Source organism: Aptenodytes patagonicus, chromosome 3 (genome assembly GCF_965638725.1).
Source record: "Aptenodytes patagonicus chromosome 3, bAptPat1.pri.cur, whole genome shotgun sequence".
Lineage (NCBI taxonomy): Eukaryota > Metazoa > Chordata > Aves > Sphenisciformes > Spheniscidae > Aptenodytes > Aptenodytes patagonicus.
This window is the reverse complement of record NC_134951.1, coordinates 316,452-342,509: the sequence shown is the minus strand read 5'-3', so window position 1 is coordinate 342,509 and position 26,058 is coordinate 316,452. Positions and strand designations below refer to the sequence as shown.

The following is a 26,058-nucleotide window of genomic DNA, read 5'->3' as shown; positions in this document are numbered from 1 at the left end:
GATGTGGCCCCATTACAGCCCCAGCTTCAGCCCTCACCCAGACCCTTCCTGCATCCTCCCCTTTGATGCACAGCCCTGCATCAAGCATGCTGTGAGCCCTGGGAGGATCCTGCACCCAGCGCCTGTGTCCCCTGGGTGCAGCTCACCCTGTCCCACTGCCCAGCAGCAGTGGAGGCACCATCACACCCCATGAAACAGCCACAGTGGGACCTGGTGACCCCCTAAGCCACCATCCACCCTCTGCCAGACCCCCCCTCCCCTCACTGAGACAGCCAGGGTGCCCACCCCCAGCAACCTGAGCTGCTCAGCCACTGCGGTGCCCCAGCTCCATGCACGATGCCAGCACCATGGCTGCGCACACGGCTTCTCAGGGAACAGGCAGAGAGCAGAGCCGTCACTCTGCCCCTGCCCCAAGGCCCTGCTCACCTGCCTGCCGGCTGGGAGAGCAGCTCTGGGTCCCCACCCCACCAAGGGGATAGGAGGGCTGCCAGCAGCTCCGCGAGCATGGGAATGATTGGCCTGAAACCACTTCTGCACAGACCCCAGTGTGGGATAGAGGGCCACGAGCTCAAGCATCACGAGAATCAACAGGGAAAAAAACCATTTATTAGGTGTGCCAACTGTCCGCAGCAGGGCTGCAGAGAAACCTGTTTTTAGAGGCAGCGCACCCAAACTGCAGCAGTGGGTGCTGCAGAGCTGCAGGCACGGGGCAGGCAGCCCAGGGCAGGCAGCCCGGGGTGGGGCAGGCAGCACCGACCCCAGCTCCGAGCGGGGCAGTGCCCAACACACAGCACCACTGGGCTGGGGCCTGCACCAGCACCCACTGCTCTGGCTCCTCACCCTCCCTGGGACCTGCCACTGGGGAAGGACAGACCAACGCTGCAGCAGGACCACCCCGTGTGTGGGGCCACGGGCTGGGGAGATGCATGAGCCTGGACAGAAAAGTGCATCAAGGGGCAGAGCTGCCCCATGGCACAGCAGGCTGCTGGACCTGGAGCAGCCCCAGGCACTGGCCTGTCTCAGGGTAGACCCATCGCCATCTTCTCCTCTGCATGTCCCTGTGAGCAGTGAGGGCCATAGCTGCAGGCGATGAGGTCCCCCGAGGACAGAGCGGGATGGGTGCTGCCAGGGCTCCAGAGGTGGGGCAGAGTCAGGCAGCAGGTGGGCAGGAGCGGCAGGGAGGGGACATGGCTTCCCCCTCACATCCGATTTGCCTTCCAGGAGAGGTAGCAGTTCCAGACGATGGCAACGCACTGGACGACGGCCAGCCTGGGGACAGAGGGGACAGGGTCCACAGCCACAGGCTCCAGAAGCCGGGGAGCCGGGGCCACGGCTGCGTTACTACCTGTGCTTCAGGGGCACGAAGTAGAAGTTTGCGATTTGCACTGGTGGCCAGATCTGGGCAGAGAAGGAGACAGCAGTGAAGGGGCCCTGCCAGCACCCCCACCCCGTGCCCACCTCTGCCCAAGCATTCAGGGCATCCAACCGAGCCCACGGCAGCCCCCGAGGCAGGGGACAGGGACAGGGGCACCGAGGAGCCTGGCCTGGCCGCCCCAGCCGGGTGCATGGCCAGCACGGCACCGGTGCAGGGAGGGGCGCGGACCCGCCTGCGGCTGCCGCCAACACTTACGCAGTAGTTGGTCAGCAGGGCGTCTGTGTAGTCCTGGGAGAGAAGGGAGGCCGTGAGTGTCCAGAGTCACCCTGCTGCCACAGGCATCCAGCCCTGCCATGCAGCCGGCCATGGTCCTGGCAGGGGCAGCCACTTGCACAGCCCCGGGGAGGCCCCGGCTGCCATGGGCAGAGGCTGCGGCTGCCAAGGGTGGCCAGCTCCAGCAGCAGGGCCCACAGCTGGCACCGGCAGGAACGGCACAGGAGCATCTCCAAAAAGATGCCTGTGACCTGAGGTGGAGGCAGGCTGGGCAGCAGGCAGGGGCTGGGAGCATGCAGAGGGTCACTGTCCCCCTGCTGTGATCCCCCTGACTCCACATCCACTCCAGCTGGGCACGGGGCAGATCCCCCCTGCCCCCCGCAGCCCCTGCCTGCCTGCCCTCTTCCCAGAGCCGTGCCCACGTGGGGCGAGCACGGGGTGGCAAGGAGAGGGCAGCCACAACTGCTCCATCCCCACCAAGAGACTTTCCTGCAGCTGACATAGCTCACGGTACCACGGCCAGGCTGCCACAGGCCTCTCTGCCTGGGCAAGCCTGGGAGGAGAGCTGGGGCAGGTGTGGGCCAGGATAAGGCGCTGAGCGGGCAGGAGATGAGCTAGGGCCTGCTGCACGCTTGGGCAGAGCAGGCAAGGCAGGGGCAGTCAGCTGCTCTCCTTGGTGCAGGCTGCAATCTGGCCCCGTGTCCCCCAAGCCCCCTCCCAGGCACCGTGGGGCAGGGACAGAGAGGGGCACCAAGCTGGGCCAGCCGCCCTGGGAGCCCGAGGCACTGCCCTGTCCTCGTGCTGCACCTGCGGCCGTGCTGCAGCCCTGCCCCATGGCAGCAGGACAAGTCCCTCATCTAGCCTGGCCGTGACTCAGCCGGGAGCCTGGTCTCGCGGTGCTGGCCGGCAGCCCAGGACGGGGAGAGCGGGTGCAGAGGTGATGGATGCTCTGCTGACGCTTTGTCTGTGTGAGGAGAGACAGATGCGCCCCAAGCCAGGGGTGAAGGTGGCTGCCAGTCGCCGCTGCCCGGCCCCCAGCCCAGCCCAGCCCCCTCCCAGGGCAGGGCACCGGCTGGGAGCCACGGCTCGCAGGAATCACCCACTACCATGCTCAGGCCCCAGCGGGTTTCCCTGGGGGAGGCAAGGCAAGATACATGGCACGACTGGTTAACATGCAGCTGGGGCAGACAGGACTGCTTGGGGGTCCTGCCCGTGCCAAGGGCCAGCCTACGTGTGCCTCTGGGGCGTCTCAAAACACCTCATACCCTGGCTGCTCCTCTCGCAAAGCCAGGAGAAAAAGAGGTAACTCAGTCCTCCCCCAGGATTTGCTCCCTGCGCTCCAGGACAGGACTGGGGGCAGGAAAGGTCTCTGCTGGCACATACCTGCAGCCTGGTGGGCAGCTGGCCAGCGCCTGGTGGGGCGGGTGCACGCATGCAGAGGAATGAGTTTTGGCTGATGGCACACCAGGCAGAGCTCCGGCCCCGGGGCAGCGGTTGACGGCCGGGCTGGGACAACACCCCCAGCTCACAGCCTGGGGGCAGAGGGCCCGGCTGGGCTGGGGCCCTTCACACACAGCCCTGGCAGCCGTCGGTGTGTGAGTGCCAGTGCTGCGCACCCCCTGGGCAGCTACGCAACCACCCCCGGTGTGCCTCATCCCGTGGCGGGTGGTCACCTGCTCCCCAGTGACTCACGCTCTGGACACACTGACTCAGCTTTCGCGCTGGTTTCCAGCAATTGCTGCTAATGGGAGCCATCTCGGTAATGGCTCTGGAGATGCAGCCAGGAGAGTGGCCGGCGTGCAGGGAGCTGGATGGCACCAGGCACGCGGCCGCCCCAGCCCAGGCAGGACCCCAGAGAGCCGTGCCACAGGGAACAGCCCTGACACCAGCACCCAGAGGACCAGCAGTACCAGGCACCCGATGCCCCCAGGGCCCTGGCACCCAGCACTGAGCCCGGCAGGACTGGCCCCGTGCACCCCTGGGCACTGGCCAGGCGGAGAGCTGCTCCATGCCCTGCAGCAGTGGGGCGAGCAACTCCCCACCCCGGCCATGGGGTGCCTGCAGAGCCAGCTCTGTGCTTGGGGTCCTGGGACACAACAGAGCTGCGAGCCAGGCTATGAGGACGGGAGTGCGATGGCAGAGCTGGGAGCATACAGTCAGTGCTGAGGGGGCTGCACCTGGACATGGGCACAACCACAAACGGGAGCAGCCAGCAGTGCCGGCGCACCGGGAGGAGCTGCCAAGGCACCCCGGCTGCCGACAGCCCCACACCCCCCTGGGGAAGCAGCACATACCTGCTGGATCTTGGACCAGTTCTCCTCTGCTGACAGACCATTCATCGCCCCCGTGATAGCAAGGAAGCAGCCGAGGAAGCATGGCGCAAATCCCCCCTGCAAGAGAGGAATTGGGGCCTGATGCCGAGGAGCCTGCGGTGCTTGGAGCCGGGCCCGCAGCACAGGGCAAGGGGAGTGCACGGTGGGGCGGGAGGGCACAGGCCCTGCTTGCCTGATGCCCTGGGGCTATTTGGCCTGCTGCTCCCCAGCACAGAGCCATATGGAGGGTCAGGCACCACCATGGGGACTCTGGAAGGGTCCAAGACCAAGCCAAGGGTGGCCCCTCTGCAACCCTGTCCGCCCCAGCCCTCTGCCACATCGGGGCTGGCCCTGGCCTCACGAGGAGGGCAGAAGCCAGGGCAGCACCAGGGTCCCCATCCCCAGGACCTCCCCCTCCACAGCGGGGACACCAGGGACGGCACTGCCTGGCCTCCTGTGCTCTGCTTCAGAGAAGGGAGATGGCAGCTCTCAACAGCCTTGGGACAGCTGCAGCAAGGGTGAAGCATGGATCCTCACGGCTCCTTACAGATCCCCATGGATCCCCTGAGCGCAGCCAGCGGAGACACTCTGGGCTGCAGGGCTGAGCTGCCTGATGCCCCAGGGGCTGTGTGCTGCAGCCCAGCAACTCCATGGAGCAGGTCCTGGGCACCATTCCCTGCTCAGCAGCCGCTGCACCGAGGTGGGGCTCTTGGAGCACTATGAAAACCATGCCCATGGGCATGTGGCTGCACCTACTGCACCGTCCTGCTGCACCAGCCCCGCACAGGCACCATCACCCACGTGGCACTGACCTGGTCCAGGACCATCTTCTTCACAGCCACGACTTTTGTGGTCCCCGGGATGAGCTGATCCAGGATCCTGTACCAGCCGCCCACGACAGGGCCCTGCAGGAGCTGGGTGGTGAGGGGCAGCGTCCTGCTCTCCCGGGCCATGGGGTGTCAGGGCTGGGGGGTCTCCAGAGCTGGTTACATGGCCCTGCTCCGGCCCTGGGACGCAGGGACTGGGGCCTGTCCTGCCTCCCCTCCTGAACTGTGCCGCTCCCTCACTGGGCCCCACACTGCTGTGGGGCAGCCCCCCCGCATAGGGTGGATGCAGGAATGCCCGCAGCCCCCCCTGCCCCTCCTAGAGCACTCCGCCAGGCAGCACCAGCACCAGCACAGGGCAACCAAGGGCCTGCTCCAGCGGGGTGGCCGCAGGGCTTCACGCCTAACACGCTGGGCAGGGCTCCATGGCGGTGGGACCCCAGCTGTGCCAGCACCGCCCAGGGCCCTCCCTGCCCAAGCCACCAGTGCAGGGCACTGGGCCAAACACCCCCACCCCCGAGCACAGGAGCTGATGGGTCAGGATCTGTCCTCATCGTGCACAGCGGAGCAAAGCATGTTTGCACCCTTGGGTGTGGAGTCACCCTCCTGCCAAGTGAAACCTCCCCAGGGGCTGGCACCAGCGGCAGGGATGGGCACAGGTGCCCGGGCTGCACGGACAGAGGCTGCCAGCCCCATCCCACACCACAGTGCAGCCAGGGGTGCCCACACCCGCAGCTGGGCACAGGGACAGGGCGCTCCTCCTCGAGGGAACCCAGCTCTGCCTGCGGCTGCTGGAGGTGGCACCAGGATGGCCCAGCTCACACACAGGCACCATGGTCTCACCCCGCCAAAACAGCCCTCCATCCCAGCCTTCCATCCCACCCTACCACATGCATGCTGCAGAGCCCAGGTGCCCACCGCACGCTAGCACTCACCACAAAGCAGAAGCCGATAGCCATCATCTTCAGGGTCCGGGGGCCATGGTGCCCGTGCAGCCCTCGCCGCTCCACCAGCTGCTGCGCAACCACGTCACCAGCTCCCATGAGTGCCCCTGTGACCAGCACAGCCCGCTCAGGCAGCTGCAGTGCACCGGGGCAGGGCGAGACCCCGGAGCGCCCTGCCGACAGCCGGGTCCTCCTGCCCGAGTGCTGCCTCTGTCTGCCTGCGGCCCCGCTGACCCTGGGAAAGCCTCAGCCTGCTCCGGCCCCGCTGGGTCCATCCCGGCATGCAGCTCCCCCACCACCCTGCGCCAAGCCTGCCCGCACCCGCCCCATGGCACAGGCCCTCCTACAGCGGCCAAGTGCCTCAGGCCACTCTCCGGACACAGCGTCTCTGGACGAAATGGTGCCCAGCTGCACCATCTCCCCATGCCCCTGACACAGAGCTGATGGGTCACCCAGGGCCTGCAGCACCTGGGACTTTTGGGGCAGAGGCCACCTGGATGCTGCCTGCTGCGGCCTCTCCCGAGCCCAGGCCTTGTGCTCCTGGAAACCTCTCCCCGAGCGCTGCGCAAACTCTGCTGACTACGATCCCCTTCCTTGGAAAGTCACTCTCTGCCTGTGCTGCTCCCGCCCGGCAGCACCACCGCCACTGGCAGCCAGGACAGGCAGGTGAGGTTCGCCAGGCGCCAGGGCCGGCCCCAGCTTCTCGCTGCTGCCCAGCCGCTGGCACGGCTCCTCGCCTTGTTTCCATATCAGTGTGAGGGACCTTCTGCTGTGCACGTCCCCCGCAGGGTGCTGCTCAGCTGGGCCTTTGGCAGCTCCTGCTCCATCCTACACCCTTAACCTCTTCGACGCAACTTGGCTGGCCCAGCACTCCTTCCCCCAGCCTCTGTGGGCTCCCCGCTTATTCCCCCTGCTCCTCCCAGGACGGTTCCCAGACAGGTCTCCATCCCCACTACCATTCTGCTCTGTTCTTGGAAACCCTGAACCCAGCAAGCCCTCGTCTCGGGGAGCGGTGTCCCCAGCATCCCCCCTCCTCCTGGCAGCCCCATGGGTGCCGCCAGCTCAGGGCCAGCCCTGCCCAGGCGGTCTCCACAAGCAGTTCCTCACCACGTGGCAGGCTGAGGATGCTCGGGGTGGCAGAGCTCCGGGTGCATTCCCAGCAGCGCCTGGCCCCTGCCACCCACCCCCTCTCTCCCGGGGCCATCGGTGTCTCTGCAACAGCCCCCAGCAGCACCGCAGGGAGCAGGTCCCAGCCAAAGGGCCGCAGACCCCAGGCTGTGCCAGGGGAGCGTGCCCGCCGCCTCCTCAGCACTCGCAGCCAGATCATGCCTTCCTGCGGGTGCTGTCCCCAGCCAGCATGCACTAGGGGAGAGGCACAGGCCTGGCTCCCCAGCCCCTCACCCCAGCCACGTGGACCAGGGCCCGCAGCGTGTCCCCTGGGAGCCCACGGGCAGGGGCTGGACCTGGCCCAGTACGGCTGTGATAGCCGGCAGAGCCTGGAGGCAGCCCAGGAGGCCGGGCAGGAGCCAGGGCCCCAGCCAAGGCCAGCCGGGCTGGACATGCCCCAGCAGGGCTGGCCCTGTCTCTGCAGCCCCACGGAGCTGCCGTGCTCCTGGCAGCATCTCCTGCCACCATGTCACTGGCTCCACCTCCACCCCAGACCAACACAGCCCCCAGGGGCTGAGGCTCTGCCCCTGGGGCCCCGAGAGTCACCACACCCCTCCACAACAGCAGAGCGGCCCCCGCCAGCCCACGAGGCCGCAGCAGCGAAGGGGCAGGGGGTGGCAGCAGGTGAAGGACCCCAGGCCAGCGCAGCAGAAGCGCTGGCTGCCTGCTTTGTGTGGGCAGCCTTCCCACTAGGCACAGGCAGGCTCCCCCTGCACCACGCTCATTGAGAAAGCGCAGCCAGCAGTGCTAGTGTTACTCATTCAGTGCCGAAGGCTCCGGGCGCAGTGCCCGGCAGTGACGAAGCAATGCCAGGGCTGCCACAGGGGACAGGCCTGTCTGTGCACCCCTGCCCAGGCCTGGGAGTGCGCCCGGACCAAGCCCCCCACAACAACTTTGCTCGCCCAGGCTGGCACCAGCGCCACTCGCCACCCACGCTGCACCTGCCCCAGGGCAACACCGGCATGGCCCTGCCATGGTTCCGGCACGGGGCTGGAGCCCCCAGCTACGCCCCACACCCCGAACACAGGAAACAGCCCCTGGCTGACCCCGCAGCTCTGCCAGGCCCTGCTGCCGCTTGCAACATCCTGCCCCAGGCTGGGAAGAGCCGACGCGCACGGCAGCACCACGCCTGCACGGAAGCGCTGGATGCAGCCATTGAGAAGGGTGAGGGCTCCCCAGCTCACAGCCACCCGAGCTGGGGGGGGGGCACTTTCTCACCGTCTCAGTGCAGAGCGGTGCCGTGAGCAGGCAGGACGCAGTGGGCAGCGCGCTGCCCCCAGCCAGGCCGAGCCCGGGAGCCGGGGGGCGCCTGGCCGATCCCACAGGCTGCTGCTGCCACGGCCACAGGACTTTGAAACGGGCCCAAGCCTAAGTAGGCCACACCGTCTGCGTCCCCTGCGGGCCTCGCTGGCTGGCAGCTGGAGGCTGCATCACCACCACGGGAGCGCAGGGCTGCTCTCCGCAGGCAAGGTCACTGCCTTGCCCAGGCCCTGCTGGCATCCTGGCCCGGGGCCTGGGATGCAGGAGGCAAAGCCCTGCCTGACCTCGCAGCTCTCGCCGCCAGGCGGGACAGGGATTCGGCAGGCGAGCGCAGCTGGACACACCAGGCACAGCCAACTGCCAGCAAACCTCCCTGGCCTGGCCCCAGCTGGGGGCTCTGCTCCACCCGGGGGAACGGCAGCACCGGCGGCCCCGCGAGCAGCAAGCGAAGGCAGAACTGGAACCTGCTCAGCCCTCCTGTGGCTGTCCGATGCAGGGCCCAGGGGGGCCTGCCTCCTCCGCATGGACCACGGCGTGGCTGGCAGTAAGGGGCTGAGCCTGGCCTCGGACAGAGGAATTACTTGCTGAAGCTACAAGGAGAGCAGGAAAGCTCGGCCTCCAGCAGCGCTGCCCCTGCCCCGGAGGAACGGCTGTGCTCCCACGGTCACGGCCTTGCACCGTGGCACAGGGGCTGCGCCTGGGCCCCCACACTGCAGGCAGGGAGACATCCAGGCCCGAAGGCAGAGCCTCTTCTCAGCTGCAGCAACCGCATCCAGCGCTGGACCAACCAGTCACACAGAGCAGCTATGCTGGGTGGCTGTGCACCCCCACAGGCACGGCCCAGCACTCCCCGGGCCTGCCAGGGCCCCGAGGAACTGGGGGACTGCACCTCAGCGCAGCAGGGTCAGCTCTGACATGAAGAAGCAACAGGTAGAGCTGGAGCCCAGAGCCAGCCTGGGGCTGCGGGCTGCACCAAGCCTGCTACAGCAGCAGGCAGGGGCTGCCAGGGAGGGCGAGGGCTGGTCCTGGGCAGCCCTCCCAGCTCCACCTTGGCCTCCCTCCAGGAATCAAGGGGAGGATGCACAGCACACGGTGCAGCAGTTGCCAGGCAATAGACTCCATCAAATTGGATAAAAATAACAGCGGGAACAGTGAGGTGGCCTGGCAGGACCCCAGCAGCCTGGCAGGTAGGGCAACGTGCTGCCACCCCGACAGGGAGCAGGGCCAGCGGCTGCACGCTGAGTGGAGCCCCCCAGCACCCACACCAGCTCCCCAGCACAGTAGGGCATCCCCAGACCCCACATTGTGCTTTTCCAGCATCCTGGGCTGGTTACTTGCAAGCAGCATGGCTGGTGGGGGAGCAGGGGCGGCAGGGAAGGCTGCAAGCAGGGGGTGCAGAGGGGAGCGTGCAGGAACCCCGCTCCAGCCAGCCCGCACCACACATACCCCTGCATGGCTCCGTGCACACATGGCACAGGCAGGATGGACTTTCCTGCCAACCAGCCTCAGCCCCGTGTGGGTGGAGTGGGCAGTGGGGAGGCAGAGCTGCCTGTTGCTCAGGACCGCGAGCCCTGGGCCAGCGGGGGCAGGAGCATCCCTGCCTGCAGCAGCTGCCCACGCAGAGAGAGCGTCCTTAGGGCACGCGGAGCTGCCTGCCAGCGCTGGTCCCTCCCAGCCCTGCAAACAGCAACGCTGTTAGGGAGATTAAATCACCCGTACAGGGCCCCAGGAGCCTTTCAGAGGCAGGGGCTCTCCCCAGGCAGCACCTCTGCACCCAACTCAAGCCAAAGCCTTCGCCGCCAAGTACTGGCAGCCCACCTGAGGGAGGCTCGGCCCCGTGCTGCGCTGGCTGAGCCCTTGGGCGGAGGCTGCAGCCCACTGAACCCCCCCCAGTGCCGTGTCCCAGCATCCATCCCTGCCCGGGGGGAAGAGGTTTCGCAAAACAGCCTCCACCCAGTGTTTTGGAGCGAGTCCTTGAACCGTAGAAGATCACTTCAGGGCTGTGCCTCCTTACAGCCCCCCATTAGACCTCATGGCTCCAGTGCAGGCCCCCAACGCAGATCCCGAGCCCAGAGTGGGCCAGGGCCCTTCACCCAGCGGAATGCATGGCAGGCCCCTGCTCCCCGCTGAGCCTGGGGGAAAGGCAGCACCTCCTCCCCACTAAGGATGGACCCCTGAGGCACCGGGACCCCCCCCCCGCCCGTGGGGCTCCTGCCCTGCTTCCCACCAGGGGGCGACAGTGCCCACAACAGCAGGGCAAGGGGGCCCTGCGTTACGGCGGTGAGGGGCTGTGTCAGGGGGTGGGGGGCTGTGTGCCGCGGGGGGGGGGGGGGCGGGCCCTGAGCCGGGGGGGGGGGGGGAAGAGGTGGGGGACACGGCGTGCCCGGCTGCAGGGGTGGGGGGGGACAGGCTCGGCTCGGCAGGGCCGGCGCTGCGGGGGGGCAGGGGCCCTCCCCGGCCCGCCCCCGCCCCTTACCGGCGGTGAGCGCCTGTGCAGCCCACGGCCGCCGCGCCAGCAGCCGCCCGCAGCCCCTCCACAGCGCCGCCATGGCCCGCCCGACGCGGCGCGATGACGGCGCGACGCGATGACGTCCGGGCGCGGCAGAGCGACGCGGTTTATTGGCTCAGTAGCGGCCCAGGACGGTGGCGAGCAGCGCCATCCGCATGTACATCCCGTTCTCCGCCTGCCGGAAGTACGCGGCGCGCGGGTCCGAGTCCACCTCCACGCTGCGGAAGTGACGTCAGCCGCGGGCACCGCCCCCGGCGCCCCCGACCCCCCCGAGAGCCCAGCAGGGACCCCCAGCACAGACACCCCCCCCCCACCCAGACACCCCCCCCACCCCCCCCGGGACGAGACACCCCTACCCCTGAACCGCTGCCCGGCAACACCGTAGCCCTTGTCCTCCCCACCCCGCCCAGCACACCGCAGCCCCACCTCCCCCAAAACCCCCCCCCCACCGCCCTGAGACCCCCCACCCCTGCCCAGCACGCTGCAGCCCCCGTCTGCCCCAGAGCTGCCCCCCCCGAACCCCCCATCCCCGCCCAGCACACCACAGACACACCCCCCCACCCCCCCGAACCCCCCATCCCCGCCCAGCACGCTGCAGCCCCCGTCCCCCCCAGAGCTGCCCTCCCCGCCCAGCACACCACACACTCCCCCCCCCGAACCCCCCATCCCCACCCAGCACACCACAGACACACACCCCCCATCCCCGCCCAGCACACCACAAACAACCCCCCCCCCCCCCCCCCCGAACCCCCCATCCCCACCCAGCACACCGCAGCCCCCGTGCCCCTGACCCCCCGAGGCCCCCATCCCCACCTGATCTCGTTGACACGGGGCAGGGGGTGCATCACCACCATCTTCTCCTTGGCCCGCGTCATGATGTGGGGCGTGAGGATGAACTGCCCAAAGCACTGCGGGGTGGGGGACGGGACGCAGCCCTGAGCTCCGGGCAGGGGAGCCCCCACCCCGTGGAGGGCAGAAGGCTGCCGCCCCCGCGCCGGGGTGAGACCCGGGGTCCCCTCCCGCCACCCCCTACTCACGGCCTCATACTCCTCAGCCAGGCGGAAGCGCTCCTTCTGGATGCGGGTCATGTAGAGCACGTCCGTGTCCGGCAGCGCCTCCTCGATGCTCCCAAACTCCTCCTGGGGTGGCACTGTCAGTGGGGCCGGGGGGGGGGGCGGGCACGGGGCCCCAGCCCCCCCACCCCGCCTGCTCACCTGCTTGATGCCCTTGGAGTCTACGAAGCTGGTGATGTCAGGGGGCATGCGGAGGCCGGGGGGGGTCACGTAGCGCAGATTGACACGGTACTGGGTGAGCAGGCGGGCCAGGGAGTGCACCGTGCGCCCGTGCTTCAGGTCGCCCACCATGGTGATCTGAGGAGAGCCGTCAGCCCAACTCACGGCACCCAATGGCCCCCCCAGCCCCAGGCAGGGCCCTTCAGTCCCACAGCACCGTGGTGGGGGTGGCCGTGGCCCCCACCCCATCCTCCACTGCCTTACCGTCATGCCGTTGACGGTGCCCAGCTCCTCGCGGATAGTGAAGATGTCCAGCAGCGCCTGCGTGGGGTGTTCCCCCACCCCGTCCCCGGCGTTGATCACGGGCTTGCGACAGTGCTTGGCAGCCAGCTGGGAGCACAGGCAGGGCTGAGCACAGGCAGGACGCAGCCCCCGCCAGCCCCATGGGGGCAGGACCCGGCTCCTGTTCCTGACACCTGCCCAGCCCGCCCCGCTGGGGAACACGGCCGTGCCCCATAGCGCAGGTCACCATCCCCGTCATCAGGGCAGGGCCCCCAAGTGCCTTCAGGGCAGGATGCGGCCGCCCCCCCGGCCCCGTCGCAGGCAGGAGACAGCCCCACCAGCCCCTCTCACCTCAACGGCGCCTGGCTGGGGGTGCCGCAGCACCAGCACGTCAGCATAGCAGCACATGGTCTGCACAGAGTCGGCCAGCGACTCGCCCTTCTGCACCGAGGAGGTGGCCTCTGAGAAGGACAGGACAGAGCCGCCCAGCCGGCTCATGGCCGCTGCGAAGGAGCTGCTGGTCCGCGTGCTTGCCTCGTAGAACATGGACGCCATCACCTTGCCCTGCGGGGGCCGTGCTGTCACCTCAGGGAGCCCAGGAGCACTTGTGCCCGGCCACAGGGCTCCCATGGCCTCGCTCGGGGTGCCCGGGTGGGCAGGCAGCTGCCCCACGCCCGGCTCACCTTGAGGATGTCCAGGCTCCGCTCCTTCTGCACCAGCATGCGCAGGGTGTGCGCCACGTTGAACAGATGCGACATCTGTGGGGAGAGGCGGCTCAGCCGGGGTGTGCGTGGCACCAGAACTCGGCCAGGGTGCACGAGGCACTGCATCCCCCATGCTCGTCCAGGTGCCCACAGCCCCAGCGCCCACCGCCAGCCCAGGCACCTGCTCCTTGGAGAACTGCTGGACGGAGAGGACGTGCTGCCCAACGAGGGGGTGCAGCAGCGGGGAGGTCTGGAAGTGGGGTGCACCCTGGGGGGACACCTGGCGCGGGAGGGGGCCCAGGGGATAGAAGTAGCTGTCCTGGATCACAGCCGGATCTGCAGCACCGAGAACAGCCGGGTCAGCCTGGGTGGGTGGTCTCAGGGCACCCCACCAGTCCACCTGCCACGGGCCCCCAGACCCCTGTAGCACTCACCTGCCTCTGCCACCTTTCTGCCGGCCTTTTCACGGGCATCTTCAGCTGGGGTGGGAGAGGGGAGCGGCAGCATTAGACGGTGCGGGCAGCTGTGGCACCCGAGGCCCCGCTCTCCCAGGGTGCTGCCAGCGCGGCACAGCCCTCCTGGCACTTGCAGCACTGGGCAAAAGCACCATGGGGGCCCAATGCCAGGGCCATGGCCACCCAGAGACTGGGCAGGCCAAGCCCCGGCACGGTGCTGCACCCATCTCCCCGCACACCCCACAAAACCCAATCGGACGCAACCCAAATCACACTGGCAGGCGAGGGGTCCCCGAGGTGCCGCACAGGCCGGGGCAGGAGGGGAGCAGGCAGGCGCAGCCGTGCCCTGTCCCGTGGTGCCCGGCCCCATCACATGGTGGGGAAAGGGGCCCGTGCTGGGGCGGCGCGGATGGCCCGGGGCCAGCGCGGCACCTGGGGGAGGGGATGCACTCATTGGCTGCGGTTAGTGCCATTAGTACGGCCGCGTCTCATTGTCTGAGTGAGTCCCCCCCCTGACATTACCGGTGCCTCGGGCGCCCGGGCGGTGCGCGGCTCCCAGCCTCCGGAACGCTGAACGGGACACAAGGGCTGGCATCAGCGGGGTCGCCCAGCCGCGGCCCCAGACCCGGCCCTGGGGCAGCACGCTCGCTGCCCCACCGCCCACCCGCTGCGCTCCGCCATGCCACACCACCCGCCCCCCTACCTGGCAGCCCAGGGTCGGAGGCCCGGTGGATGCGGGGTGGAAGGTGGAAGCGCCCCTCGCCCCCGGGACCGGGCCGGCGGGGGCTGGAGGCTCGGCTGCGCAGCGTCTCGCCGGCTGCCACATGCTGGGGCCGCTCAGGGGTCTGCAACGAGAGGCCGAGCTGGAGCCAGGGTGCGGCAGGGAACCCCCCCTCCCAGCCCCACGCACCCCAGTACCTTCGTGCTCTCCTTGGCGGGGGCTGCATGCGGCGCCAGCACAGCTCCCGAGGGCCATTTCTTCACGTCCTGCCCGTAGCCGGGGGGCACCAGCACCTGCAGCCATGGGGATGATGGGGTTGGTGCTGGGAGACCCTGGGGGGGCTGGGGGACCCCCTAGATGCAGGGGGAAGGGTACCTGGGGCCTTACCTGCCCATCGATGTAGGCGACCTCCCCACGCAGGACCACCCGCCGCACTGTCCCCTTCACCTTCATGCCCTCGAAGGGTGTCCAGCGTGCCTTGGAGAAGGCCGTGCAGCTGGGGATGATCCACTCGTGCTCCAGGTCCACCTGCCAGGACAGGGGGTCAAAGGCAGCAGGGCCAGGGCCGGGGCTGGATCCAGGGTGGGCGGGCAGGGACCCACCTCCACGTAGGTGTCCTCCTGCGCGGGCAGCCCAAAGATCTTGCGGGGGTTCTCATAGAGGCGCTGGACGACATCCTCCACAGTGAGTCGCCCCTCAGAGACAGCTGTCAGCAGCAGCGGCAGCATCGTCTCCAGGCCAGGGTAGCCGGGGGGTGGCTCCTGCCCCTGCTTCTCCTCCAGCGTGTGGGGGGCTGCGGGACGGGGCCGGTCACTGTGGACCCGCTGCAGTCCCTACACCATGCTCCTGCCCCGTGGCCACCGTCCCCCAGGGCTCACCATGGTCCGTGGCAAAGCAGTCGATGGTGTCCATGTTCTCCCAGAGTGCTTCCACATCCTGGTGGGTGCCCAACACCGGCCGCACGGCCGCTCGGCCCTCCCCGAGGCGCCCCAGGTCATCCCGGCACAGGAAGAGGTGGTGCGGGGCCACTTCGCATGTCACCGGGATCCCCTTCTGCTTTGCTGCTTTGATGAGGAGGATCTGGGGGGGGGCCACGGTGAGAGCGGAGCCATGGTGAGGGACGGACCTAAACGCCCCATTGCTGGGGCCCGCAGTCCCCCCGCCGCGCCCCTGAGCCCTGCCACTCACCTCCTCCCTGCGGGCCACGTGGCAGATGTGCACAGGGCGCTGGTACAGCTGGGCCACCATCAGGACAGCGGCCACTGTCTGCCGCTCCGCATGAGCCACAACAGGCAGGTGCTGCGGCCACTGCTCAAAGTGCTGGGGCAGGGACGGGGCTGGTGGGCACCGGTACCGGGAGCCGGGTCCGGCCCCACACCAGCCCCTGCCCGCCATGGCTCACCTCCATCCACAGCGACACATCGTCCATCCGCAGGCTGGAGAAGGTGTCGTTCAGGTACATCTTGAGCCCAGCGGCTGCCCCAGCCAGGGGGCCCAGCGAGCCGGCGTTGTCTGAGGAAGCCCCCAGGAAGAGGGCGAAGTCGCAGCGGGCCCCAGCCTCGGCCAGCTGCAGGGGCGAGAGGCGGTGGGTGTCAGGCCGGGGCCAGCCCCGCTGCGGGCAGCTAGCGCACTGCAGCTGGCACCTCAGCACCCAGGGAGGGGATGTGGGCATCGGGCCAGGCAGCGGCAGCCCCTCACCTTCTGCACCAGGGCAAAGGAGGCAGCGTCGGTGACAGCGGGGCTGGTGTTGGGCATGACGCACACCATGGTGACGCCCCCAGCCAGGGCAGCTGCCGTGCCCGATGCAAAGTCCTCCTTGTGGGTGCCGCCTGGCTCACGGAGGTGGACGTGGACGTCGATCAGGCCTGGGGAGCGGGGCAGCATCAGCACGGGCAGCCCCCAGCCATGGGGGACGTGGGACACCCCAGCAGTGCAGGGAAACGTCTCCTCTCCCTGCAGCACCCCCGAAGCCCCTGTCCCAGTTCCCGGTGCTGCCCTGACTCCGTGCTGCACCCTCAGAGTCCCCGGCCCCCGCCATGGCCCCTGTCCCACCTACCCGGCAGGCGGATGAGTTTCTGGGACGTCATGCAGTCCACGTGCATCTTCAGCGGGGGGGCTGCCCTGATCTGGCCCAGTGCCTACAGAGATGGCAGCTGTGAGGCAGGACCCATCTTGCAGGGGTGCATGGGGCCAAAGCCCAGCAACGGGGCCAGGATGAGGACGTCTGCCCAAGCCGCACCCCAAAAACGACCCTCCCACAGCAATGCCCGTGTGCATTGCCCACCCCACACTATCCACAACAGGACTTTCCTACCCCAGCCCCACCTTTGCTCCCTCACCTGCACCCACATCCCTTGGGCCCCTGCACGCCCCAGCCCACCTCCACAAAGAGCTTGGTGCACTTGATGTCGATGATGAGCGGCACGGAGTAGTCGACCGCCAGGCGCCGGGTGCGGTACCCCTTGGTGACGAAGGAGGAGAGCCGGCGGCCCCCTGAGTTGCGCATCGAGAGGTTGATGACCATCTCGAAGTGGTTCTCGGCCAGGTAGTCCAGGATGCTGCGCTGGGTCTCCCGGGCGCCAGCCTCGCTGCCATCCGCCTCCTCAAAGTGCCAGTCCACGGCCATCACCTGCTGGCAGTGATGCCCGTCAGGGCCCCGCACCTCCCCCCGAGGGCGCCCCCAGCCCCTGCCATACCCCCAGCCCAGACCTTGATGCCGTGCTCAGTGTAGAAGTCGGCGGTGCCGAGGCTGGCGTACAGCTTGTAGCCGAGGCTCTCCAGGGTCCGTACCGTGGGCAGCAGCTCACTCTTGTTCTGCAATGACCCCGGAGCCGGTCAGAGGGCAGAGGGGAGGGCCCCGGCCCCCGCACCGCAGCCCCACACACCTTGTAGCTGCCGATGGTCAGCAGGATGTTCTTCTTGGGGATCTTGAAGCCAGTGCTGAGCATGGCCTTCAGGTAAGCCTCGCAGCGGTTCTCCCCGAAGCAGGCCACCTCGCCTGTGCTGGTCATCTCCACGCCCAGCACCACGTCGGCGCCCGCCAGGCGCGAGAAGGAGAACTGGGGCACCTGGGGGCAGGGGGGGCTCAGGGGCCACCCAGCCACATGCCCCAGCCCAGCCCCCATGGCCCCCGCTCACCTTGACGCCGACGATGCCTGTGCCCGTCATCAGCCCCACGGGCTCCACATCCTCGCCCATGATCACCTGGCTGGCCAGAGCCACCAGGTCCACCCCCAGGGTCTTGGAGACAAAGGGAAAGGAGCGGGAGACGCGGACGTTGCACTCGATCACCTTCAGCTGGTCATCCTGGGGGAGAGGGGACAGCATGAGGCATGTCTGGGGCCACAGGGTATCCCCCCGCCAGCACTGTGCCGACCTGGCGCAGTCCCCCCAGCTGGGGTACCTTGGCGATGAGCTGCAGGTTGAAGGGCCCAGTGACCTGCAGCTCCTGCCCGACAGCGTGGACGATGGCCTTGATGCGCTCCAGCGTCTTGGGGGTGATGTCCTGGGGAGGCGTCACCAGCGTGGCGTCACCCGAGTGCACCCCGGCATTCTCCACGTGCTCCGATATGGCGATGGCCACCACCACACCATCACAGGCCACTGCGTCCACGTCAATCTCCTGTGAGCAGGAACATGGTCACAGCCTGGCACCGGGGTGGGGGGATGGGGGTTCTCGCGGGGAGCCGGAGCGCCCCGGGGCCAGAGCAGCCTCCTGGATGGACCTTGGCCTCCTGGATGAACTTGGAGATGACAACGGGCTGCTCCTTGGACACGGCCACAGCGTTGCTCAGGAACTTCTCCAGGTCGCTGTCCGAGTAGGCCACGTTCATGGCGGCGCCGCTCAGCACGTAGGAGGGGCGCACAACACAGGGGTACCCCACCTTGCAGCAGAAGTGTTTGGCCGACTGCAGGAGAGCCAGCACCCTCAGGGGACGTGCAAGGGCTGGTCCCGCCTCGGGCAGCCCCATCGCCCTCACCGACCCCCCACGCCCCCCACCTCCATGTCAGAGAGCTCCTTCCAGAGGGGCTGGCTGATGCCGATGGAGTCGAGCAGGCGGGAGAACTTGAAGCGGTTCTCGGCTGAGTCGATGGCCTCCGGGGAGGTGCCCAGGATGCGGCACTGCTGCCGGTGCAGGGCCATGGCGATGTTGTTGGGCAGCTGCCCACCCATGGAGAGGATCACGCCCTCAGGATTCTCCAGCTCGTAGATGTCCATCACCACCTGCGGCACCACATGGGGCAGGGGGATGGCTGGGACAGGGGCCATGGCAACCCTCACCCTGCCCCAGCCCCATGGCAGGCAGGGCCCCCAGCCCCGCTCACCTCAAAGGAGATCTCATCGAAGTAGAGGCGGTCGCACATGTCGTAGTCGGTGCTCACCGTCTCGGGATTGTAGTTCACCATGATTGTCTTGAAGCCCATCTGCAGGGGGAGAGGGACGAGGTGAGGCCAAAGGCCCCCCGGGGCGCCCCGCTCCTCCCCAGCCCCGTTCTCTGACTAAGGGCACCTGACCCACCAACCCCACAGGGTGCTGGGGCTCAGCCGACCTTGCGGAGCTCCTGGATGCAGCCGACAGCGCACCAGTCAAACTCGACGCTGCTGCCAATGCGGTAGACGCCAGAGCCAATGACCATAACGTGGGGCTCACGGAAGGCCAGGTCATGCTCAGTGCCGTTGTAGGTCAGGTACAGGTAGTTGGTTTGGGCTGGCCACTCTGCCGCCACGGTGTCAATCTGCTTCACCACCGGCAGGATCTTCAAGTCGCGCCGCATCTTCCGCACGGCCAGCTCGGTGCTGCGAGGGGCAGGGTAAGCACCGGGACGCGGGCTGGGGTGCAGAGAGGGGCCCACCCCTTCCCCACGTTACCTGAGCACAGCCAGGGCCACCTGCTTGTCGGAGAAGCCAAGCTGCTTGGCCCGCTTGAGCACGGCGGGCGGCATGGTGCTCTGCTCCTCGCGGTACGACTCCAGCAGCACCGCGTGGTCCGTGATGTTCTTCATCTTGTGCAGGAACCAGCGGTCGATCTTGGTCAGCTCGTAGAGCCGCTCGATGGAGTAGCCGGCCCGCAGCGCGGCCGCCAGCACGAAGATCCGCTTGTCCGTTGGTGTCTCCAGCTCCTGCCGGGCCGGGGGGGGTGGTGAGCGGGACTGGGAGCGGGGCAGACGGCCGCCTCCTCCCCGACTGCACTGGCAGCCCAGCCCCCCGCCCCAGCTCCCCGGCACTCACCACATCCGAGGCCGGCTTCACAGTATGGTCAAAGCCCACGCAGTTCTCATCCACCATCCTCAGCGCCTTCTGGAAAGCCTCCTCGAAGTTCCTCCCAATGGCCATGACCTCCCCTGAGGACAGGGCTGTAAGCGGCTGGACCCTGCGCCCACCGCATTGCTCCACCCATGCTCCCCACCGGCCCCGCGCTCACCCACGCTCTTCATGGAGCTGCCGATCTTGGTGCTGACGCGCAGGAACTTGCTGAGGTCCCAGCGCGGGATCTTCACCACGCAGTAATCCAGGCTGGGCTCGAAGTTGGCTGTGGTGGAGTTGGTGACGGAGTTCCTGGGGAAGGGATGGGGGTCAGCATCCAGGGCTGTCCTGTCAGGGGGGCGCAAGGCCGGCCAGGGCAGCGCCCCATCCCACGCCACAGTGGTGCCATTACCTGAGGAGGGGCAGGGGGATGCCCAGGGCCAGCTTGGCAGCCACATAGGCCAGGGGGTAGCCGGTGGCCTTGCTGGCCAGGGCCGAGCTGCGGGAGAGCCGGGCGTTCACCTCGATGATGTAGTACTGCAGGCAGCAGGAGGGCAGGGTTAGCAGGGCAGCGCAGGATGCAGCCCCTGCGGCACAAGGCCAGGCGCCGGCAGCACAGCTCCGTCCTGCCCGGTGCTCAGCTGGCACCGAAGAGCCGCTAGCACACAGAGAGCACAAATAGCAATGGGGACCAAACGTGAGGGCAGCTGGGCTGGAGAAGGACAGCCATCGCCGATGGCTGTGGCAAGGTGGAGCTGGGCAGAGACAGCCCAAGGACCGCGCACGCACATGGCACCAGGACTGAGAGCCCCAGCGCCTTGCTGCACTCACAGGGGCTGGCCGAGCCGCTGACACAGCGAGACCCTCTGGCCCCAGGGACGCCAGACGCCGTGGCCTGGGGAGACCGGTGAGGCACAGCCCCATGGGACAGTGCAGGGCAGAACCCGGACCCGAGCTCCCCCAGGGCAGGGCTGGCTGGGGGGGGTCAGGAGGAGGAGCTACAGCCAGAGCCCTCAAAGGGCCACACTCACCTGCTCCGACTCGGGGTTCAGGGCAAACTGGATGTTGCACTCGCCCACGATGCCCAGGTGCTGCACCACCTTCACGGCCGTGCGCCGCAGCATGAAGTACTCGGTGTCATTGAGGGTCTGGCTGGGTGCCACCACGATGGACTCACCCGTGTGGATCCCCAGCGGGTCCAGGTTCTCCATGTTGCACACCTGGTAGCAGGGGGGTCACCATGGGCTGCCGAGGTCCCGACCCCCACATGCTGCCCATGCATGCTCCTGGCTGCTGCTGCCCCAGGCGGGTCCCTCCTGGCTCCCACCACCTGCCCCCCTGCCCTGGGGACCGACGGGGGCTCCTCTGCACAGCTAGGACTTGAACATGAGCCCCTGGGACACCCCACGTGTTGCAGCCCCCCCAGAGCATGGAGGGTGCGGGAGGTCTGGCTCAAGGGGTGCAGCTCCCAGCAGCTGTGCTGGCACCACAGGAGGGGCTGGGGAGCCCTCCCTGGGGATGGGGTCCAGCAGGAGCCCCTGACCCCACACCCCCCAGCACCCACTCCTCTGTGAATCCCCCCCAGAAGAGGCCTGGGGAGTCTTCCCCCGTCCTGTACCGTAACACAGTTGTTGTAGGCATCCCGCACCACCTCGTACTCGATCTCCTTCCAGCCCTTCAGGGACTTGTCCACCAGGACCTGGGAGGTGTGGGTGAAAGCCTGGCTCACCAGTGCCGCCAGTTCCTCCCGGGTGTTGGCAAAGCCGGAGCCCAGGCCCCCGAGGGCATAGGCAGAGCGGACCAGCACCGGGTACCCCAGCCGCTCGGCCGCCGCCTGTGCCTGCAGAGAGCAACGGGGTCACGATGGGAGCAGGGAGGACAGCACCCTGCCCGGGAGCTGCCCCCACCCTGCCCCACAACCACCCCCAGACCTGCTCCAGGGAGGCAGCGGCCTCGCTGGGCGCCACATGCTCCCCGATCTCCTCCATCTTCTCCACAAAGACTTTGCGATCCTCTGTCATCTCGATGGAGGTGACAGGGGTGCCCAGCACCCGCACGCGGTACCGCTCCAGCACGCCCGCCTTGGTGAGCTCCACGCCGCAGTTGAGGGCCGTCTGCCCCCCAAAGGTCAGCAGCACCCCATCGGGGCGCTCGTTCCGGATGACCTGGGGAGCACGGGATGGTGGGGCAGGGACCCATGGCAGCCCCACAGAATGCGCCCTGCGCCCTCCAGCTGCCGACACGCCTGTGCTGCCCCCCAAGCACCCCTCCACCACCCTTCTGTGTATGAGCCCCCCTGCCACCCCACAGCCTCCCAAGGCAGCCTCTTACCCTCCAGGCAGCCCCCAGCCCCCCCCCCCCATCCCTGCACCCCCCAAACTGCCCCTCTCCTAGCCGGCACCCCAGGGTGCTCACCTGGGTGACATACTCGGGGGTGATGGGGAGGAAGTAGACCTTGTCCGCCAGCCCCTTGGAAGTCTGCACCGTGGCAATGTTGGGGTTGATCAGCACCGTCTGGATGTTCTCCTCCTTCAGCGCTTTGATGGCCTTACGGGGAGCAGAAGGGTCACGGCTGGTGACCCTGGGCCCGCACCCCCTGGTAACCCCCACCACCCCCTGTGCTCCCAGGGTGGGCACTCACCTGTGACCCCGAGTAGTCGAACTCGCCCGCCTGCCCAATGGAGAGGCCACCAGAGCCCAGGATCAGCACCTTGCGGGGCCGGGCCGCATCCTGGCCCCCCGCCAGCGCCTCATCGTAGGTCAGCCAGTCCCGCAGGCGCTGCCGCACTGCGGGGGGGATGGGTCACACAGGGGCCGGGGCCACACACACCCCCGTGCACAGCCCCGGCCCCACAGCCCCGCACACCGCCCACAGCCCCTGCCCCATGGTCCTGCCCATGGCCTCCGCACACAGTCCAGCCCCCCACACAGCCCCCACCCGCAGCCCTGGACCCGAGGGCCCAGCCGCCCCTTCCCGCCCCACACCCACCCGTCCGGGCACCGCCGTCTCCACTCCGCAGGTCCCGTGCCGCCTCCACAAAGATGTCGAAGAGCCCCTCCAGGTCCGTGGGGCCGGCGCAGTGCTCAGGGTGAAACTGGACACTGCAGAGGGGGTCAGGCAGGGCACAGCCTCACACCCCCCTGGCCCCCCCCAGCCACAACCCTGCACCCACCTGAAGAAAGGCTTGTGCTCATGGACGAGGCCCTCATTGGAGCCGTCGTTGGCATTGGTGAAGAGTTGGGCCCAGCCAGGCGGCAGGCTGTCTGCCTCCACGGCAAAGCCGTGGTTCTGCGCCGTGATGAAGCAGCGGCATGTGTTCTCATGCAGGCACGGCTGGTTGTGCCCGCGGTTCCCGTACCTGGAGTGGCGGGACGGGCGTCAGGCAGCCCCGGGCAGCCGGGACCCCACAGTGACCCTGACCCCAGACCCCGCTCACTTCATCTTGTAGGTGCGGGCACCAAGGGCCAGGGAGAGCAGCTGGTGCCCCAGGCAGATCCCAAAGATGGGCTTGGGCTCAGGGGCGTCCAGCACCCGGCGCAGGCTGGACACCGTCTCCTGGCAGAGCTGCGGGTCCCCGGGGCCGTTGCTGATGAACAACCCATCGAAGTCTGTGCCGAGACAGCAGCGGGGTCAGAGTGGGGCCCCCCCAGTCCCTCAGGGTCACAGCAGGACCCCCTGGTTACCAGCAGCCTCACAGTGAGGCGCCCCAAGCCCACAGCCCCCCGACACCCCAGGAGGATCACACCAAGTTGCCCTGACCCCACAGCCCCCATCCTGGTGGCAGCAAGGACCCCAGTCCCACAGCCCCCCATGGCCCCCCCATGCAGGGTCACATTAGGGCACCCTGATGCCACAGGCCAGACCCCCCCATCCCAATCACAGCAAGGCACCCTGAGCCTATGCCCCCCCATCCCTGCAGGGTCCCACCGAGGGCCCCAAACCCTCAAGGAAGGATGACATCAAGGCTCCCCAACCCCACGGCGCGGAGCAGGATGCAGTTCCCTGCTGCCCCCAGCACTGGGCAAGGAGATGGCCCCTGCTCCAGGCCCCATCCCTCAGCCGGGCCCCGGGAGGCCCCCGGCCACTGCCACTCCACCTGTGGTGTCCAGCGGATGGTCCCAGGGCACCACGGTGACGGCTGCCCCCCGCTCGCACAGGCACCGCACCTGGTTGTACTTGAGGCCGCAGTCGACCGCTGTGATGCGCAGCGACCCACTGGGGTTGAACACGTGGGGCGTCTGCAGGAGGGGTGAACACGGATCGCCTCGGCCCCCCAGGCTGGGACCAGCCCTCCCCAGCAAGGTCCTCTGCAGCCCCAGCTGCCTCTCCAGCCACCCCCCTGTGCCCCCCAGTCCAGTGCCAGGCCCCAACTGTCCCCCAGCGCCAGGTCCCCAGCCATTCTTACCCATGCCCCCAGCCCAGTGCCATCCCCCCCAGCCAATCCCCCAGGCCCCCAGCCCAGTGCCAGCCCCCTCAGCCACCCCCTGGCCCCCTTCACCATCCCCACCCATGCCCACCCAGCCACCCCTCCGGGCTCCCCCACCAGCACCAGACACCTTAGCCCCACCTTCAGCGACACCTCCTGCACCAGGTGCCGCTTGTTGGGGTCCTCAAAGGAGAGGCTCTTCTCAGGGGTCCCATCTGGCACCAGCTTCCCCAGCAGTGTCCCCTTCTTACGGATCTTCTTCGTTAGGGCCCGAGTATCCACCCCTGCGGATGACCGTGAGACATGCCCCCATGGCCCCATCCCACCCTGAGCAGGACCCCGCACTCCGGCAACATCATCACCCCCAACTGCCAACACCAGGTTGACCCCCTGCGGGGGCAAATCCCAACGTAGGGGCAGGCCTGGTCTAGAACTCACTTCCCCCTGGGCCCCAGCCCCTCAGCTGCCCCACAGCCACCCCCCAGCTCCCACCCCACCCCAAACCCAACCCTGCGGTCTCCCCAGTCCCACCTTCCAGCCCGGGGATGTTCTGCTCCTTCAGCCACTGGTCGAGGGAGCGGGATGCGCTCCAATGGCTGGGGGTCTCCGAGCACTCGCCCACCACCAGCGCAGCCACGTGGATCTTGCTGGACTCGAACCACTGGGGGCGGGGGGTGAGCCGGTCGCAGGCCGGGTGGGGGGTCGCCAGCCCGGGAGAAGCTCCGTGCGCCCCTCAGGTGCCCAGCCTGGCCATCCCACAGCACAGAACCAGCCCCCACTGCCACCCCACACAGCGTGCTGGGCTGTTGCCGCCCCCACCTCACCCCACACCCAGCCCTCCAAGTTGAAGCTTGGTCCAGCTGAGCCCCTGGCTCTGGGAGCCCCAGGACGGGGTGCCCAGGCCCCTGGTGCTGCTGGACCATGGCCCCCTACCCAGGGGCCAGCATGGCCCGCACCATGGGACCCCCCCGCTCGGCACAGCCACAGCGTGAACCGGCACATGGGAAAGCACCGCTCCCTCTGGCCACAGCCCCACTGGGGAGGCCCAAACACGCCAGTCTGTCCTGTCCCATGGGATTGGGGCTCTAGTTCCCGGGAGCAGGGCACGCAGGGCCACAGCAGGGACCCGCGTGCCCCTGGCCCAGAGAGAGCTGCCAACAGCGAGAGAGGGGCCAGGGGCTCCCGGCCCACCAATGCGGGATGGGGCTGGGCAGGACGGACCCCCAGGGTCAGCATGGGGAGGCCCGACATGGCACTGCTGCAGCGGGGCCTGGACTCTGCCCCGGGGGCAGGAGCGGCCCTAGGACTGGCAGCGTGGAGGCTGAGGGGCTGGGAGGGGTCTGGGGCCCCAAGCAGGGAGCAGGGGCTGCTCTGCCCTGCCCCGGCCCCGCCTTACCCTGGGGGGCTGGGACCCCGTCCCGCAACAGAGCCCTGGCGAGGACAGACACACGGCCCTGCTCCCCACGTGCTGCGAGGGTGTCCCGATCCCAGTGCACGGGGGTCTCCCCGCCCCAGGTCCAGCCCCTCCTGGGAGCACAGTGGGCTGGAGCACCCTGGGCCCCGCTGCTGGCTCTGGGCCCCGTGGCATCGGGGTCAAACCTCCACCTGCCGCCGTGTGCCGCGCTGGCACCTGGCGCTGTCCCACCCTGGCACCCTGCGCTGTCCCGCCCAGCCACGCGCCGCCAGCCTGTGGGCGGCTGAGTTTTGGCAGCTCTACGTGCTGCAGTGGCACCGCTGCAGGGTCACGCTACCCCGCTGCCTGCCCCGCCGCCCCCATCCCCGCTCGCTCACCCTGCTGAGGCCAAAGCGGTCGGTCTCGTCCCGGGGGACGCCGTAGTTGCCGACAAGCGGGTAGGTGAGCACCAGGATCTGTGCTTTGTAGGAGGGGTCGGTGAGGGCCTCGGGGTAGCCCACCATGCCGGTCTGGAAGACTGCGAGAGCAGAGAGAGGGGCCGGGTCGGCTGGGACGGAGCATCCCGGCCACCCCCCGTCCCGCCGGCAGAGGCACCCGAGCCCCGGGCACGGCCGACCCCATCCCCCAGCGCCCCGGGCCAGCCCCCGCTCCTGCCCCACGGCGGGGCGCCGAGCAGAGGGGGTGTCCCCGCAGCGGGCTCGGGCCGCCCCTCGACATCCGCCGCCGCCGTCCCGGAGCTGGTCCGGCCCCGCCCGCCGCACTCACCGACTTCCCCGGCGGCGGCGGCTCCGGCGGCCCCGAAGGGGCGGCCGCGCAGCACCGACCCGTCCTGCAGCACCAGGCAGCCCATGGCGGCTCCACGTGCGCTCCAGCGGATCCGCGGCGGCGGCGGCGGCGACCGAGCGAGGCGCGTGC

The 26,058-nt window shown here is 68.7% G+C and overlaps 2 protein-coding genes across 6 annotated transcripts; both read right to left on the bottom strand.

Annotated features, from left to right (window-relative positions):
- Positions 1-586: 586 nt before the first annotated feature.
- On the bottom strand, positions 587-10,767 carry MPV17 (mitochondrial inner membrane protein MPV17). 4 transcript variants are annotated; one of them, XM_076332425.1, is made up of 7 exons: positions 10,632-10,767; positions 5,720-5,835; positions 4,773-4,865; positions 3,943-4,038; positions 1,631-1,663; positions 1,346-1,398; positions 587-1,269 (listed from the first exon to the last, which is right to left on the bottom strand). In XM_076332425.1, exons 1-7 carry the CDS (start codon positions 10,702-10,704, stop codon positions 1,200-1,202), a joined length of 534 nt encoding a protein of 177 aa, XP_076188540.1. In that variant the 5' UTR covers positions 10,705-10,767; the 3' UTR covers positions 587-1,199. The 4 variants fall into 4 exon arrangements, with proteins under 4 accessions (XP_076188540.1, XP_076188538.1, XP_076188539.1 ...); XM_076332423.1 differs by lacking the exon at positions 587-1,269 and having other exon boundaries at positions 1,353-1,398; positions 1,631-1,899; XM_076332424.1 differs by lacking the exons at positions 587-1,269; positions 4,773-4,865 and having other exon boundaries at positions 1,353-1,398; positions 1,631-1,899; positions 10,632-10,749.
- Positions 10,757-26,005, bottom strand: CAD (carbamoyl-phosphate synthetase 2, aspartate transcarbamylase, and dihydroorotase). 2 transcript variants are annotated; one of them, XM_076332420.1, is made up of 45 exons: positions 25,909-26,005; positions 25,521-25,660; positions 24,261-24,390; positions 23,871-24,013; positions 23,400-23,541; positions 22,740-22,911; positions 22,476-22,661; positions 22,292-22,404; positions 21,944-22,089; positions 21,718-21,849; positions 21,234-21,467; positions 20,921-21,142; positions 20,334-20,522; positions 19,715-19,839; positions 19,481-19,614; positions 19,288-19,400; positions 18,928-19,178; positions 18,609-18,855; positions 18,385-18,483; positions 18,059-18,283; positions 17,784-17,966; positions 17,462-17,680; positions 17,197-17,364; positions 16,944-17,126; positions 16,768-16,872; positions 16,439-16,687; positions 16,115-16,196; positions 15,757-15,923; positions 15,461-15,625; positions 15,247-15,378; positions 14,937-15,138; positions 14,661-14,851; positions 14,446-14,586; positions 14,256-14,351; positions 14,041-14,182; positions 13,860-13,907; positions 13,317-13,361; positions 13,064-13,218; positions 12,862-12,936; positions 12,530-12,742; positions 12,161-12,286; positions 11,879-12,034; positions 11,702-11,803; positions 11,478-11,572; positions 10,757-10,882 (listed from the first exon to the last, which is right to left on the bottom strand). In XM_076332420.1, the coding sequence occupies exons 1-45, from the start codon at positions 25,991-25,993 to the stop codon at positions 10,780-10,782; spliced, it is 6,771 nt and encodes a 2,256-aa protein (XP_076188535.1). In that variant the 5' UTR covers positions 25,994-26,005; the 3' UTR covers positions 10,757-10,779. The 2 variants fall into 2 exon arrangements, with proteins under 2 accessions (XP_076188535.1, XP_076188537.1); XM_076332422.1 differs by lacking the exon at positions 13,860-13,907.
- Positions 26,006-26,058: the final 53 nt, after the last annotated feature.